General features: G+C 34.0%; 1 protein-coding gene across 1 annotated transcript in view; it reads right to left on the minus strand.

Annotated features, from left to right (window-relative positions):
- The window catches only part of LOC129230161 (multiple epidermal growth factor-like domains protein 8), a 119,828-nt gene extending 106,789 nt beyond the window's left edge, over positions 1-13,039 (minus strand). Inside the window, exon 1 of the mRNA XM_054864563.1 lies at positions 12,838-13,039. Coding sequence (XP_054720538.1) covers positions 12,838-13,039 — 202 coding nt within the window. The remainder of the gene's footprint in view (positions 1-12,837) is intronic.
- Between the last annotated feature and the right edge of the window lie 1,625 nt (positions 13,040-14,664).

Raw genomic sequence — 14,664 nt, forward strand, 5'->3', positions numbered from 1 at the left:
ATGTTCTGTCAACCAACGAATTTGGAAAAAATACAAAGATCCGGAAAATTGGTAGCGGCCGAAAGCCATTATCCGATGAAATGGATGAGGACCTCTACGAGTTTTTAGAAAAGGAGCGGGAAGCCGGACGAGCAGTGAGTAACAAACTCCTTGCAGAGCAAGCAAGAAAAATTGGTAAAAAATACGGACTGGAGGATTTCAAAGCAACGGCTCAATATGTAGCCAATTTTAAAAAGCGTTTCAACGTTAGCATGAGAATTGGGACGACCGACTCTCAAAAATCCCCAGAAGACCTCAGGGATGAAATTTCCTGTTTTTTGAACTGTGTGAAACAATCCCGTATAACTTTTGATTACACCGATTTTAATATTGGTAATATGGACCAAACGATGTGCCGCTTTGATATGCCGACGAATCGGACGAACAACCCGAAAGGCGAGTCAACAATCCGAATAACGAATACAGGGTGCAAGAAGCGGGGATTCACCGTTGCGTTGTGCGCCCGCGCTTCTGGGCACAAATTACCAGCATTGTGCGTGCTGAAAGAGCCTTCGGGCAAAATTCCAACCAAAGCCTGGTCCAGTCTGGTAGTTCCGGACAATATTCGGGTTACTGCAACTACCAACGGCTGGATGCATGCCGACACTTTGAAGCTTTGGGTCCGCAAAGTGTGGGGAGCCGACGAAGATGATGTCAAGCGGCTGCTCATCCTGGATCGCGCACCCATTCATAAATCATCGGAGGCCTCATCCGCGCTATCCGATGTTAACACAAATCTTCTTCTAATACCTGCTGGCTGTACTAGCTTATTACAGCCAGCAGATGTTTGCTGGAATAAGCCGTTCAAGGCTAAATTGCAGGAACTATGGGGGAATTACCTCCGAAAGGAAGAGAAAACAAAAAAAGGAAACCTGAAACAGCCCTCCCGACAAGATGTGCTACAATGGGTGTCGATTGCGTGGGAAGCTGTTCCAGAGGAATTAATCGTCAAATCGTTCAAGTGTTGTGGGATATCGATCAAATTGGATGGGTCCGAAAATGGGGAACTCCATTCGGAACTCGCCCGTGCTTTTCGCGCTCCGGCTGACGAACTTGTGCCCGAACTCTTGGATTTGGCTCTATTAGAAGATGATATGGAATCTGATTTTGAAGGATTTTCAGACGATGATTAAATATGTCCATTTTTTTTTAATTTTATCTAAAATATTCCAGGCTCGTTTGTATAAAATAAAATTTTGCTTTTAATTATAATTGTTATTTTCGGTTCTTGATAGACATAGTATGTCAATCTAAGTGAAGGTCTATTATCATTTTTTATCATGTTAGATAACATTTTACATATTTGCAGTTTTCATATCATTGTTCCTTAACGAACGCTAGAATCCGTGACGTAACTAGTCTTGGAATAGAGAACGGCACGTGTAGTGGGCGTTGCCCATGACGTGACTACTTTAACGTCGATTCTTCTAGAACATGTGACGTCACGTGCACACGCTTCGGGCTTGGCCACTGAAGATCACGATCAGGTAGCATTGAAGTGAAGATATGCTAATGAGATTCTGGATATAAGCAAAGCTGTTATCAGTTGATCTCTCTCTCACTTCTTGCACAGCCTAGACGCGTTGGCTCATGTCAGGCAAGCCAACTTGATGTCTGTTCAGCAAGCTTAGGCTGTTAGCCTTTTTTGTTTAATTGAAGTAGTATGACGTTTGTCCATTGAAGACTTCGTTCTTCATGAACGATAGTCGGGTCAATTGATAATACTTATTAGTCTAGGTCAACGGGGTATTTGCAATAATGATATACTTATCCTTATTTACTTTTTGTCAAAGCCATATACTTTGTTTTTAATCTTTTAATAAATTAATTGATGTTTAATGAGCTATTAGTCTTCAATTATACTGTTTCACGAACTCCAATTTCACTCTGCTAAATATATTACGTTGTTTGGGCAAGAGTTAGTTTCAATCATACCTTCCCATCCAACAAGGGGTTTTGGGCCCAGATTGCCTTTCCCCTGTAGAGTTCTTTGAAAGTGAATCAGTTATAAATTTTTTTTGAGAATAAAATTTTATTTTTTTTTCGAGCAAATACCGCTGTGCAAGAAAGTTTTATTCGGGGAGGCCGTAACAAGTGATGTGTAAGAAAATGGTGTTAATCGTATCCTTTACCGATGTTCTTCAGTCAAATTACGAAATTTCATAGAGATCTCGGATGTTTGTGGAAAAGCTACACTAGTTGATATTTGAAGCGGAAATTTTTTGGAAGTGAACTCTTTTTCTACCTAATGGAACTGTAGGTTTTTTTCATCCAAGACTCTTTTTATCGCGCATGCGAATTTAAAAGTCAAGATTTATAATGGCTACTTCTGGGGTTACCATAGAGCCACTTACGAATGAAAATTATACGGAATGGGCAATAAATGCAAAATTCCTTCTTATGGACAGGAATGCGTGGTCCATTGTAGATGGATCGGAAAAAGTGCCCGTTATCAGCAAGGAAGCCGAAATCACCGCTAGAGATGTTCGCGATTACGAAATACGAAGAAGAGCCGCGCTGTCAATAATTTTTTTAAATATCAACCAAAGTTTAAAGAAAATCATTGAAAATATAGAAGATCCTGCGGAGTCATGGAAGAAATTAAAGGATCATTTCTTCCCTAATAATCGATGTGTTCAAATGCAAAATTTTAATCAATTAAATCAGTGCCATCTTGAAAAGGGCGAAAAATTAAATTTATTCGCCGCTCGCCTTCAACGAATTTTTGATAACATAAAATTAGCTTATCCAGAGTTTCCCGTGGATTACCTGACGTTTCACCTTCTCCAAAATTTACCTAGATCATATGACAATATTGTCCAGAACATTCTCACACGTCCTGCACCTGAGTTTAGATTCGATAAGGTTGTCATTGATCTGATAGTAGAAGAGGGTCGCCAGAACCTTAATATGGAGAAAGAAGCCAATTCATATGCTTATATGACAAAGATTATCTGCCACTTGTGTGGCGAACAGGGCCACATTAAGCGTGTATGCCCAAACCGGAAAAAGTGTCATCCACCACGGAACCACCAAACGACTCAACGAGGTTATCCCCGAGAAGTCTCACCCCAGCAGAGGAGTGAAAGACCCAATCGATGGAACCGAAGTAGAAACTGAAGTCGAGGTCGCCGATGGAATTCCAAAGGACGGAGACGGTCATTTTCCAACGACAGACGTGAGTACGAATTATATTTTGTCTCTGAAGCTAATTTAAGTCATTCAGGCACAGGGCGATCTAGGAACCTATTTACCTTTGATACAGCCGCCTCTCATCATTTTTCCTTTAGAAAGGACTGGTTCGTGAATTTTGAGAAAGTTCGGGATGTTCGTATGGCGGTAGCAGTAAAGGAGAAAACCTTTCCAATGGTCGGAAAAGGAGATGTTAAAGTTAATTTTGGTGAAAAAACTGTAATTTTACAAAATGTATTGTACTCTCCCCAATTACGTCGTAATATTTTATCTGGTACTAAATTTGACCAGGGCGGTGCAAAATTTGTAGGGGGAGGAGGTTTCGTGGAGGTATCTAGCCAAAAGGGTCCAATTTTTAAAGCAAAACTTGAAAATGGCATGTATATTGTTGAAACTGGGGATAGTGAAATCTCTGAGAATAATCATGTAGATAAGAATCCCATTCCTGAAAATAATTCAGTAGATTTGGAAACTTGGCATAAGCGATTTGCTCATGTGAACGTAGATTCTATCAGACAAACCGGTGATTTAAAATCCGTTAATGGTTTACCCAAATTTAAAAGTATAAAACTAAATTGTGACAATTGTAAAATCGGAAAGTTCAAACGCGTTAGTTTTAAGTCTATAGATAATATTCGGTCGAAACGACCGATTGAACTCCTTCACGCTGACGTTTGGGGACCATATAGTGTCAAGGGAAGGAATGGAGAAAGATATTATTTATCCATAATCGATGATTTTTCTCGGAGATGTTCACTTTATCCAATTTGTAATAAAGGCCTAGTTCCTGAAATTTTGAAGTACCATATTTTAAGAGCAGAAAACTTTATTGGTAAAAATGTAAAATTTGTAAGAACAGATAATGGGTCTGAGTTTGTAAACAATGAGTTTGATGATTTTTGTAAAGAGAAGGGCATAAAGCACGAATTAACTGTACCATTTACTCCGATGCAAAATGGAGTAGCGGAAGTCTTTAACAGGGTGGTAGCTAACGCAACTCGCGTAATACTTCAAGAAAGCGGATTACCACAAAATTTCTGGCCTGAAGCCATGTTATATTTTGTCTATACGTGGAATCGCATCTGCCACAAAAACCAGAAAAAGACACCTTTTGAACTGTACGGAGGCAGAAAACCTTCGGCTCGTCATTTAAGAGCATTTAGCACAGTTGTATTCGTAGCTATACAAAAGAATTTAAGAAATAAACTCGATGCAAAAGCTCAAAAAGGAGTGTTGGTCGGTTATGCTTTTAAACGAAAAGGATATCGTATTTTTGTTCCTGAACTCAATAAAATTATAGAATCCATAGACGTGTCCTTCAAAGAAAACACTTTCTACAAAGATGAATTCGCGAACGTAAAAGAGAAAGAAAAAGTCACCCCATAGCTGCCAACCTCAAGATACAAAAAATAGGAGCACTTAAGGGAAAAAATAGGAGCACTGAGGGCTAAAATAGGAGCACTGAGGGCTAAAATAGGAGCATGAAATCGTGGCCTGCGCAAAACCTTCCTTCTGTACCATATGTTTCCATAAATTCTAAGCACTTATAAAATGCTTTTCTAAATTTTCATGTTAGATTTTCAACAAAACTACAACCAAGTTTAAAACAAAATTATTTTACATTAAAAAAGCAACATTACATAGATACATATTGAAAAGTTTTAAAAAAAAACATGATTACTGTTTGATTTAATAAAACTGCAATCCTTTTTAAAAATGCTTTTATACATATCCTACATGCATAAGAACATATTGAAGATTAAAAAAAAACAATTATTTCTTATACTTGGAAGTAAAGCAACTTCATAGTAAAGGTCAAGACTCTGAAATTTTGAAAGTGGCCAGTGGCACTCGACTCCAAACTTTGTGGCCACCAATGTCATTAAGTTTTGAAATACAAACTGCAGAGGGGGAGGGAGTTTTTACTCCCTCCCCCTCCTTAAAAAAAATTTAAAAAAAAAATTAAAAAAAGATAAAATTTCCCCTTCAAGAAAATTATTTATAAAAAAAAAACATAACTTTTTGCCTTCTGTTATTTTTAATAGTTTGTATTGAGACAAACAACTAATTCCGTTTTCGGGAACTTAGGCTATTAATAGTCTTGTCTACTTCATGTTGCACATGACAAAACATGGCAACAACGCGAAAAAGTCAAGACAATAGATTTTTGAGTTTGTTGCATTAAAAGTAATAATAAATAATTAATGAGCCTTAAAAATACTCAAAATTTAGACGAAATAGCGAGTTTTTAGCACATTAGAGTCTAAACCAATGAGGATAGAATAAGATTCTGAAGAAAAAATTTTGCATTTTTCAAGAAAAAATTTTAGAATTTTTCGAAAAAAAAAAAAAGCCTATTTTGCATTATTTTCAATAGTTTGCATTCCACTAAACAACTAATTCCAATTATGAAAACTTGGCCACTTAAGAGTCTTGTGTACTAAAATCTCGCAAATGACCAAATATGGCGACTAAGTCAAAAATTCAGATATAAAATTTTGAATTTATAGCATGAAAAACAATTATATAAATAATTAATGACCCATAAAAAACTAAAATTTAGACGAAATAGCGAGTTTTTAGCACATTAGTCTAAACCAATGAGGATAAAATAATATTCTGAAGAAAAAATTTTGCATTTTTCAAGAAAAAAATTTAGAATTTTCCGGGGGGGGGGGGAAACAGCCCATTTTGCATTATTTTTAATAGTTTGCATTGCAATAAACATCTAATTCCGATTTTGAAAACTTGGCCACTTAAGAGTATTGTGTACTAAAATCTCGCAAATGACCAAATATGGCGACTAAGTCAAAAATTCAGATATAAAATTTTGAATTTATAGCATGAAAATAATTCAAAAATAAAAAATCCTCATGAAACTACAATTTAATTGCGAATTTTTAGCACATTCGTGTCCAAAGCAATAAGGATAAAATGAAATTTTAAATGGTATAACTGTTTTCATATTTCTCAATAAAATTATTTAAAATAACCAAAAAAAAAACATTTTGCAGCACATTTTGCTTATTTTCATTAGTTTGCAGTTAAAAGCAACACCCAATTCTGCTTTGTCTTTGAAAACGAAGGCGCTTAAGTATCGTTTGCTAACTTCCATCTTGTGAATGACCAAACATGGCGGCTACGTTTTACACGTAGCTGAAATGCTCGATGAAAAAACGACGATCTCCAATCGGCGCTCCCCCTCAGTGTTTATCCTGACACTAAGCTTCCAAAGCATCAAATTGTCTTCTCTTTTGTTGAGTTTGCGCACAATTCCTGCCTTCGAGGATAGGGAAATCTCTTCTTTTTCCTCAAAAATCGAAAAGTGTACAAGCAAAGTCAAAAAAACGGAGTTTTTTTGGAAAAAATCGGATTTTCGGAGTACGCAATAAAAATCGGAGAAACTCCGGGAAAAACGGAGCACTTGGCAGCTATGTCACCCCAAATTGGCCTCTCACTCAAGTCGAAAGTTCTGACCTTGACGAGACGGCAGAAGAATCTGTTTTCAGTGAGGAGGGGGAAACTAGTCAAAGCGAATTACAATCAGAATCAGAAAGCGAAGTTGACGGGAAAAGTAAACCTTTAAAAAGTGTAACTTGGGTTAGAAAAGTTAGACCCAGGACGGATAGTTCTAGGAATGATATTTATTTTTTTGAGAAAGGGGAAAAATACCAGATTAAGATCCATGCATGATGTTCACAAATATTGCAATAAACGTAATATCGCGTATGATCCAAATATGTTTAGTTTCGTAGGTAAGGACCTATTTGAAGGTGAAATTTCCGCTAATAGACCAAAGGTAGATTTGAATTCTTCATGACTAGCGGAGGATATTAAAGTTCCGAGTACTTACAAACAGGCATTAAAATCAAAAGAATGGGATCAATGGAAGGCATCAATGAAAGAGGAATATGACGTGATGTTAAATCGCGAGGTGTGGAAATTGTCTGAATTGCCTGAAAATACGGTACCAATAGGATCGAGATGGGTTTATTCGGTAAAGAAAAATGAGGAAGGCCAGGTAGTACGTTTCAAAAGTAGATTATGTGCTCAAGGTCATACTCAGATCAGGGGCCTAAATTTTTGGGAGACCTACTCTCCGGTGGTCCAATTCGGCATAATTAGATTTTTTTTCGCACTATTGGTAGTATGTGAAAAATGGATGCATGTTCAATGTGATATTAAATGCGCGTATTTGTATGCACCTTTAGAGGAAACCATATTTATGACACAACCTCCAGGTTTTGAAATTAAAGGTAAAGAACATTTATACTGTAAACTCAAAAGGGCTATATACGGCTTACATCAAAGTGGCCGTTTATGGTATTATGAAATGGAAAAAGTTTTGTGTAAAATTGGTTTTTCTAAATTTTCAAGTTGTAATTGTGTTTATTTTAATGAATATGTAATTTTACTTCTTTATGTCGACGACATTGTTTTATTTGGTAAAAATGAATGTTATATAAATAGCGCAATCAACATGTTGAATGAATACTTCGATCTAAAAGTATTAGGAAAAACACGTAAATTGCTAGGGGTAGATTTCTTAAACGAAGAAAATGATTTGTGTTTAAGTCAATTGGAATATATTCAGGAAATTTATGAACGTTTCGAAAATTTCAACATTCCTGTAGCATCTTTACCCATTAGCAAAGGAGTCATTTATTCAAATGTTGATTGTCCTAAAACTGATGATGAAGTAAAAGAAATGACAAAATATCCGTATAGAAATTTAGTAGGTTGCTTAGCATTTGTAGCAAATAGAACTCGTCCAGACATTGCATATGCAGTAAATATTTTTAGTCAATTCCAATCAAATCCTGGTATAATTCATTGGAATGGCCTTGTCAAATTACTCGGATATGTTTGGAAAACGAGAGATTTAAAACTAAAGTTACAATGCAGCAAAATTCAATTGATTACTTTCTCGGATTCTGACTTCGCGTCAAATCGAGACGATCGCACATCCTTAGGCGGACAAATTGTTTTTCTAGACAAATCGCCGATTGAATGGCGTACATTTAAACAGAAAAGTGTAAGCTTATCCACTATGGAGGCTGAATTTGTTGCAATGACAGAATCCGCTAAGGAATTGATGTGGTTTGATAGGGTATTAGATGAATGCATCGAAAATAAAGTAATCAAAAGATCTAAATTTAAATCTATTCTTTTAGTTGACAATCAAGCATCAATTGATTTTGTAAATTCACCTATTGAAAACCATAGAAGCAAACACATAGATGTGAAACTATTTTTTATTAGAGATCTAGTTTGTAAAAATGTTTTTGACATTAAATATATTCGAAGTAAGGAAATTTGGCAGATATTTTCACGAAATCTCAAACCCGTTTTGAATTGCAAACATTTATTGAAAATATTTATTGTGAACAAAAATAACATTGTTTTTAAGAAATTTTTTTTCCCCAAATTTTGAAAATGTTTTTTGTAACTCTTGACTATTCGCATCATATGATATTTTTCATGTTAAATCTCTTACAAGGTGAACAATTTGATTGATTGTTATCTTCGTTAAAAGTCAAGTAAAAGCCACTAGATCGTTTTCCAGTGGGGTAATTGATGAAGTGATTAGGGTTAATTAATTTTTGAACGGGAAAAATTGTAAAATTGTTAAAATTACTTTTTCGAAATATTTATGAACTTTTAAATTCTTTTTACCTAACAAGTATAAAAACATTAAAACTGGAATTTTAAATGGTCACAACTTTAAGGGTCAAATTTTTAAAGGACCAAAAGTTTATGATAAATTGAAAAAAAAAACATGTTTGAGTTTCTCTTAGCGATGCAGAATGCCTTATGAGAAGTTTAAAATAGAACTCAAACATAGTATATCAATTTTTTTTCAAAAATTCAATTTTATCATTGATCAATATTAGAAATCCTAGAGTTTTTTTATAATGTATTACGTATATGCTGATTTGAACAGTTACTTGTGTATTTTTTTCATGTTTTTCAGACAAATGTGTACAAGGAACTTTCAATCGAGAAGAAATTTAAATTGATTTAACAAGATGAACTTTCCTCGAACATGAACTGTTTTCTGATGTTGTGTTTCTCGGATGTTACGGATCTCCGGAATTCCTTTTGTTAATGTTGAAATAAGTGTTCTAATAATTGTTGTTCTATTAACATTGTTATTGTGTTTTGTAAAAGGATATGGCTAAATTTTTAAAGATTGTTTAATATAATACAGTTTTCAAATTTTTTTAGATTATCAAAATGATAATGGGGAGGCCTTGATAGACATAGTATGTCAATCTAAGTGAAGGTCTATTATCATTTTTTATCATGTTAGATAACATTTTACATATTTGCAGTTTTCATATCATTGTTCCTTAACGAACGCTAGAATCCGTGACGTAACTAGTCTTGGAATAGAGAACGGCACGTGTAGTGGGCGTTGCCCATGACGTGACTACTTTAACGTCGATTCTTCTAGAACATGTGACGTCACGTGCACACGCTTCGGGCTTGGCCACTGAAGATCACGATCAGGTAGCATTGAAGTGAAGATATGCTAATGAGATTCTGGATATAAGCAAAGCTGTTATCAGTGATAATACTTATTAGTCTAGGTCAACGGGGTATTTGCAATAATGATATACTTATCCTTATTTACTTTTTGTCAAAGCCATATACTTTGTTTTTAATCTTTTAATAAATTAATTGATGTTTAATGAGCTATTAGTCTTCAATTATACTGTTTCACGAACTCCAATTTCACTCTGCTAAATATATTACGTTGTTTGGGCAAGAGTTAGTTTCAATCATACCTTCCCATCCAACAGTTCTCTTATTCTCATTTGAGGTGCAATAATTAGGATATTTTAAACTAATTGCAGATTTTTATTGTTTACAATAGTTTTTAGGTTTTAATGGTCTAGAGGCTTGATTTTATGGGTATAATAGGGAAAAAATCAGGAACTACTTTCACTCTCCATTTTTATCAGTTTTTATTGATACTTTAAAAGTATAAAAATGTGTGTGCATAACAGTTGAAAATAAAATTCTAAATCGTATTTGGTGATGGCTGACAAAGAGGTGTGTCCAGGTTGACGTAATTTTAATCCTCCAGGTGATCTGAAACATACAGTTAAGGTAAATTCTTATTAAATAAGGATGTAAAATTTTCTGGAAGTAGCCGATTGGAATTTTTTTTTTTTTTTACGAAGTGGTACCTTTTTGAAAAAAAAAGTTCATTTTTTTGTCTCCTTTTTTTGAACTTTGATTATATTTTTAAAAAATAATAAAAATAAAAAATTACTAACCGTCTACAGGGCGGCAATTTTGAATTTTTAGGCTAAAATACCCTCTTAAATCAAAATTGAGGTTTTGCTTAGTAAATAATGTGTCGATTTTCCGCTAACAGATGGCGCCACCATTCAATTTATTGTTACAAGAATATCGTATCATGTTTTCATTTATTGACATTTTCAAACGATCTTTTTGTGAAAAATCTCGAATATAACCCTCCCCCCTGAAATTTATCGATTTGGTTTTGAAAAGGGGGGGGGGTATTTTCGGGATTTTACGGTATACAAAAATTCGTTCGTGCAGAAAAGAGTAATTTTATGACTCAAAATATGAAATTAGACCTCTTTGGGTCGTTTTAAAAAATTCCAAAAACCCGCCTATATGAATTCCTGAGCAACAATTTACCTTTGTGCCAAATTTGGAAGAAATCCGACGAAAACTGGGGATTTGTATCAGGAACATACACACATACCCACACACACACAAACATACATCCATTTTTATAAATATAGATTTTTTTTTTCACAATAAGAACTAATAAAATGCACAAAAAAAACCAATATCAAATAAAAATTTTGCCATGAAACTGATCATTAGTATCGATCATTATACATTACAGTTTATATCACTAAGGAATAAATTCAACGAAAACTGTGGATTTGTATAAGGAACATACACACATACCCACAAACATACATCTATCTAGCCGTGGAGGATTCATTAATTATGGTCAAAAGACCAACATTTTAACTATAAACTAGAAGAGAATGCTTAAGCTCCAGTACATGTAATATAGAGTAACAATGGGCAAACGCACCACTTGCTAAGCTAAAAACAATAAACTAGAGCTCAAACCTAAAACTAAAAGCAGGGGGTTTCGCCTCGACTAATTAGGAAAACAAGTTCCGATAATTAGCCTTCCACGGGACAGTACCTGCCAATAACAAAATTGACGTACCAGGTCGCGACCTGGTACGTCTTTGGACTGATTTCCGGACATGTTTTTTATATTTTTAATGTTTTGTTGACGAATGGATAGGCTTTTTTATCAGGCTGAACAACGGACAGGATATGTTTATGCGGATTTCAAGGTAAGACAATTTTGTTATTGGCAGGTACTGTCCCGTGGAAGGCTAATTATCGGAACTTGTTTTCCTAATTAGTCGAGGCGAAACCCCCTGCTTTTAGTTTTAGGTTTGAGCTCTAGTTTATTGTTTTTAGCTTAGCAAGTGGTGCGTTTGCCCATTGTTACTCTATATTACATGTACTGGAGCTTAAGCATTCTCTTCTAGTTTATAGTTAAAATTTTGGTCTTTTGACCATAATTAATGAATCCTCCACGGCTGATGAGCTCTGGATTCACTCTTTTTCTATTCCTACTTAATAGCTGGTTGCATTTTTCCTTTTTATCATCATTTGTTATTTATAATTTGTTTAATATTTGTAATTCTGTTTGCTTAATTTTATATTTACTTGGCTTTTTAGTTTTGCTGCGTTGCGCATCTATGGGCTCTTGGTGTGGTCTTTTCAATATTTTTCACTTTTATTATTATTATTTTATATATATATATATATATATATATATATATATATATATATATATATATATATATATATATATATATATATATATATATATATATATATATATATATATATACACTGTTCGTTCTCAAAAGCAAAGATTACCACTCAGGACAGATTCCATTTCGAAAAGGGGCGATAGGTTGAGAATGGGGACTTACCGTTTGCACTTGATGTCTTTGAACGCCTTATTTTGCACCTTTTACTTCCGGGTTTCCCTCCCTATTTTGATAAAATCACAGCAGACCTGATGCATGTGCAAATTGGCGCCAAGTCTTGGCTTAGGAAAACGAACAGTAGATATATATTCAACTCAAAATATAAGAGAAACGAGTGAGTTATGATGCAAGGGGGGAAAACCTGCTTTTATGAAGTTCTGTTAAGACTTCAGTAGAAAATTTTCCGTTTGCCACTCGCCAACCCAGTTCCTTTCGTCGAATCTTCGATTTTATCACATTTGGTGCGCAAATGTTTAGTTCATTATAGAAAAAAATACTTAAGGCAGTAAATTTAACATCTAGGCTCTGGGAGATAAATAAAAATATCCCTTCACTAAATATACTTCAAACACCATGCCAAACCTACGTTAATCCAAATGTTAGTTAAAAACTGGAAACTAACACTTTCAGTCTTTTTTGCCCTCTTCTCAATCAAACAAAAACGTACATCAGCAGCATACTTAAACATGTTGACTGACTGTGCAAAATTTGAGTAAAAAAATCAAAATAACAGATGCTTCATAAATATTACCTTTAATAAGCCATTCACAATGTGAATCCATTGGATATTCTCTATTTCCACTTGATATGACTCCATATTTTCCAGTCAGAACTTTGCGTTCCCTATCACAACTGAATGAATGTGTACTTAGCCCTGGATCTAATGCAGGAGTAACTAATGCCAAACACATCAGAAAAAATGCATGGATAATTTTCAGAGCCTTCTCTGTCATACTGAGAAAAGTTCAAATTTGGTGGGAAACTGCTGCAAGTATAGCCCACCAAAATAAAGGCTCAAATCAACATCACAAACACACAGCATTTTGCAAAGCATTAATTAAGTAATCATTCAAATCCAAACAGTATGGGATCTTGATAACCTAAACATAAACAAAAAAATGAAAAAAAATAGGTAAGTTAATAGGAAAAAACATGTATTATAAAAAGTAAATTGCCTGCAATAACTCTAATTTTTTGTACATATATAATAAGAATATTTTTTAAACTATAGCATATAAAAATCTACAACTTCTTAATAATACACTTAGTTCAATTTTTGAACACAGTTCAGACTTCAGAGTACAGCAATAATCAGTCGAACCATAACTACATCGGAGGACTCGATTTTGAAATTTTTGAGACATTCTGAATTTTTTTGTTCCAAAGAGTTTTATCCCCACCCTCTCAAGCGTAAGTTATTACAACATTATTGTCGGCTTCTTCACGTAAAAAATGTTTTTTTTTTTTTGGATATTAACACACAAAGAAATTCTTATTTTCAATAATTTGTATTAAGATTGTCTTGACCAGGCAAACAGAAAATTACAGTTGAAAAAGCGATATAGAAAAGTAGTCTTTACACTACTCTTTAAATAAAATTGTAATTGTTGCCTGTAATAATTATAATGTTTTTAAAGAGTAGTGAAAATAGAGGTTCCATTTAAAAAAAAAATGTTTCTTATTCTACACAAAAAAAAAACATCACATTATATCATGGTACATTTATGATCATGGAAACTCATTTCAAGTGATTCATCTTTAGATTGATAAAAGAACAGAAAATTACATTTAGAAGAAGAACGTAGAAAAGTCTTTTCTGAACTACTCTTCAAAGAAAAATTACATATTAATGTAGCCTCTGTTCAAAAAAATTATTTTTCTGAATTTAAAACTTCTTTTGTACAGATGTGATAACTCCCCCCCCCCCCTTTGAAGACATCCGATTTTTTGCACAAAATTGAAATATTTTTATTGCCAATGTGGCGATAATTTTTTAAGCATGGCATCCCTGCCGAAACTAATCTGTGTTGGCAACCTGAAGGCAATCTTAGATCTGTTCAAACTTGTTTATTTCTTATTAGTTTCACGCAGGACATATTCTTGTTTTTTCGTGTGCAATATACCTCACAGGAGAACTTATTTGGGCAGTTCTCAAAAGGTGGGAACAAAAAGTTAACTTTGAGCAATTTCAAAAATTTTCAAATTTGACATCAATTTTGCTTTTATTCTATAGTATGAATACTTAGAACACAATACATGAACATGAAAAGATAGTAGGTATTTGTAAAAGTTGTTAATTAGCAAATTAAATCAGCAGTCTGTAGGTAACAGATTTTGGACATTGTTGTCCTGTAGGTAACGGATTTTGGACATCATCATAATGTAAGTTTCACCATTTTTGACAATTGTTAATCTGATTTTTAACTTTTCCAATGAAAATTTTATTTACTAATTTTTGAATTTTGCAATTTAATAATAAAGATGATATTAATGAAGTACTTGAATGGCTAACCATACTGCTCTTTACATATAATAACGTTTTGGAATGATTTTGAAGAAATTGATGAAAGGTTAAAAA

Source organism: Uloborus diversus, chromosome 9 (genome assembly GCF_026930045.1).
Source record: "Uloborus diversus isolate 005 chromosome 9, Udiv.v.3.1, whole genome shotgun sequence".
Classification (NCBI taxonomy): domain Eukaryota; kingdom Metazoa; phylum Arthropoda; class Arachnida; order Araneae; family Uloboridae; genus Uloborus; species Uloborus diversus.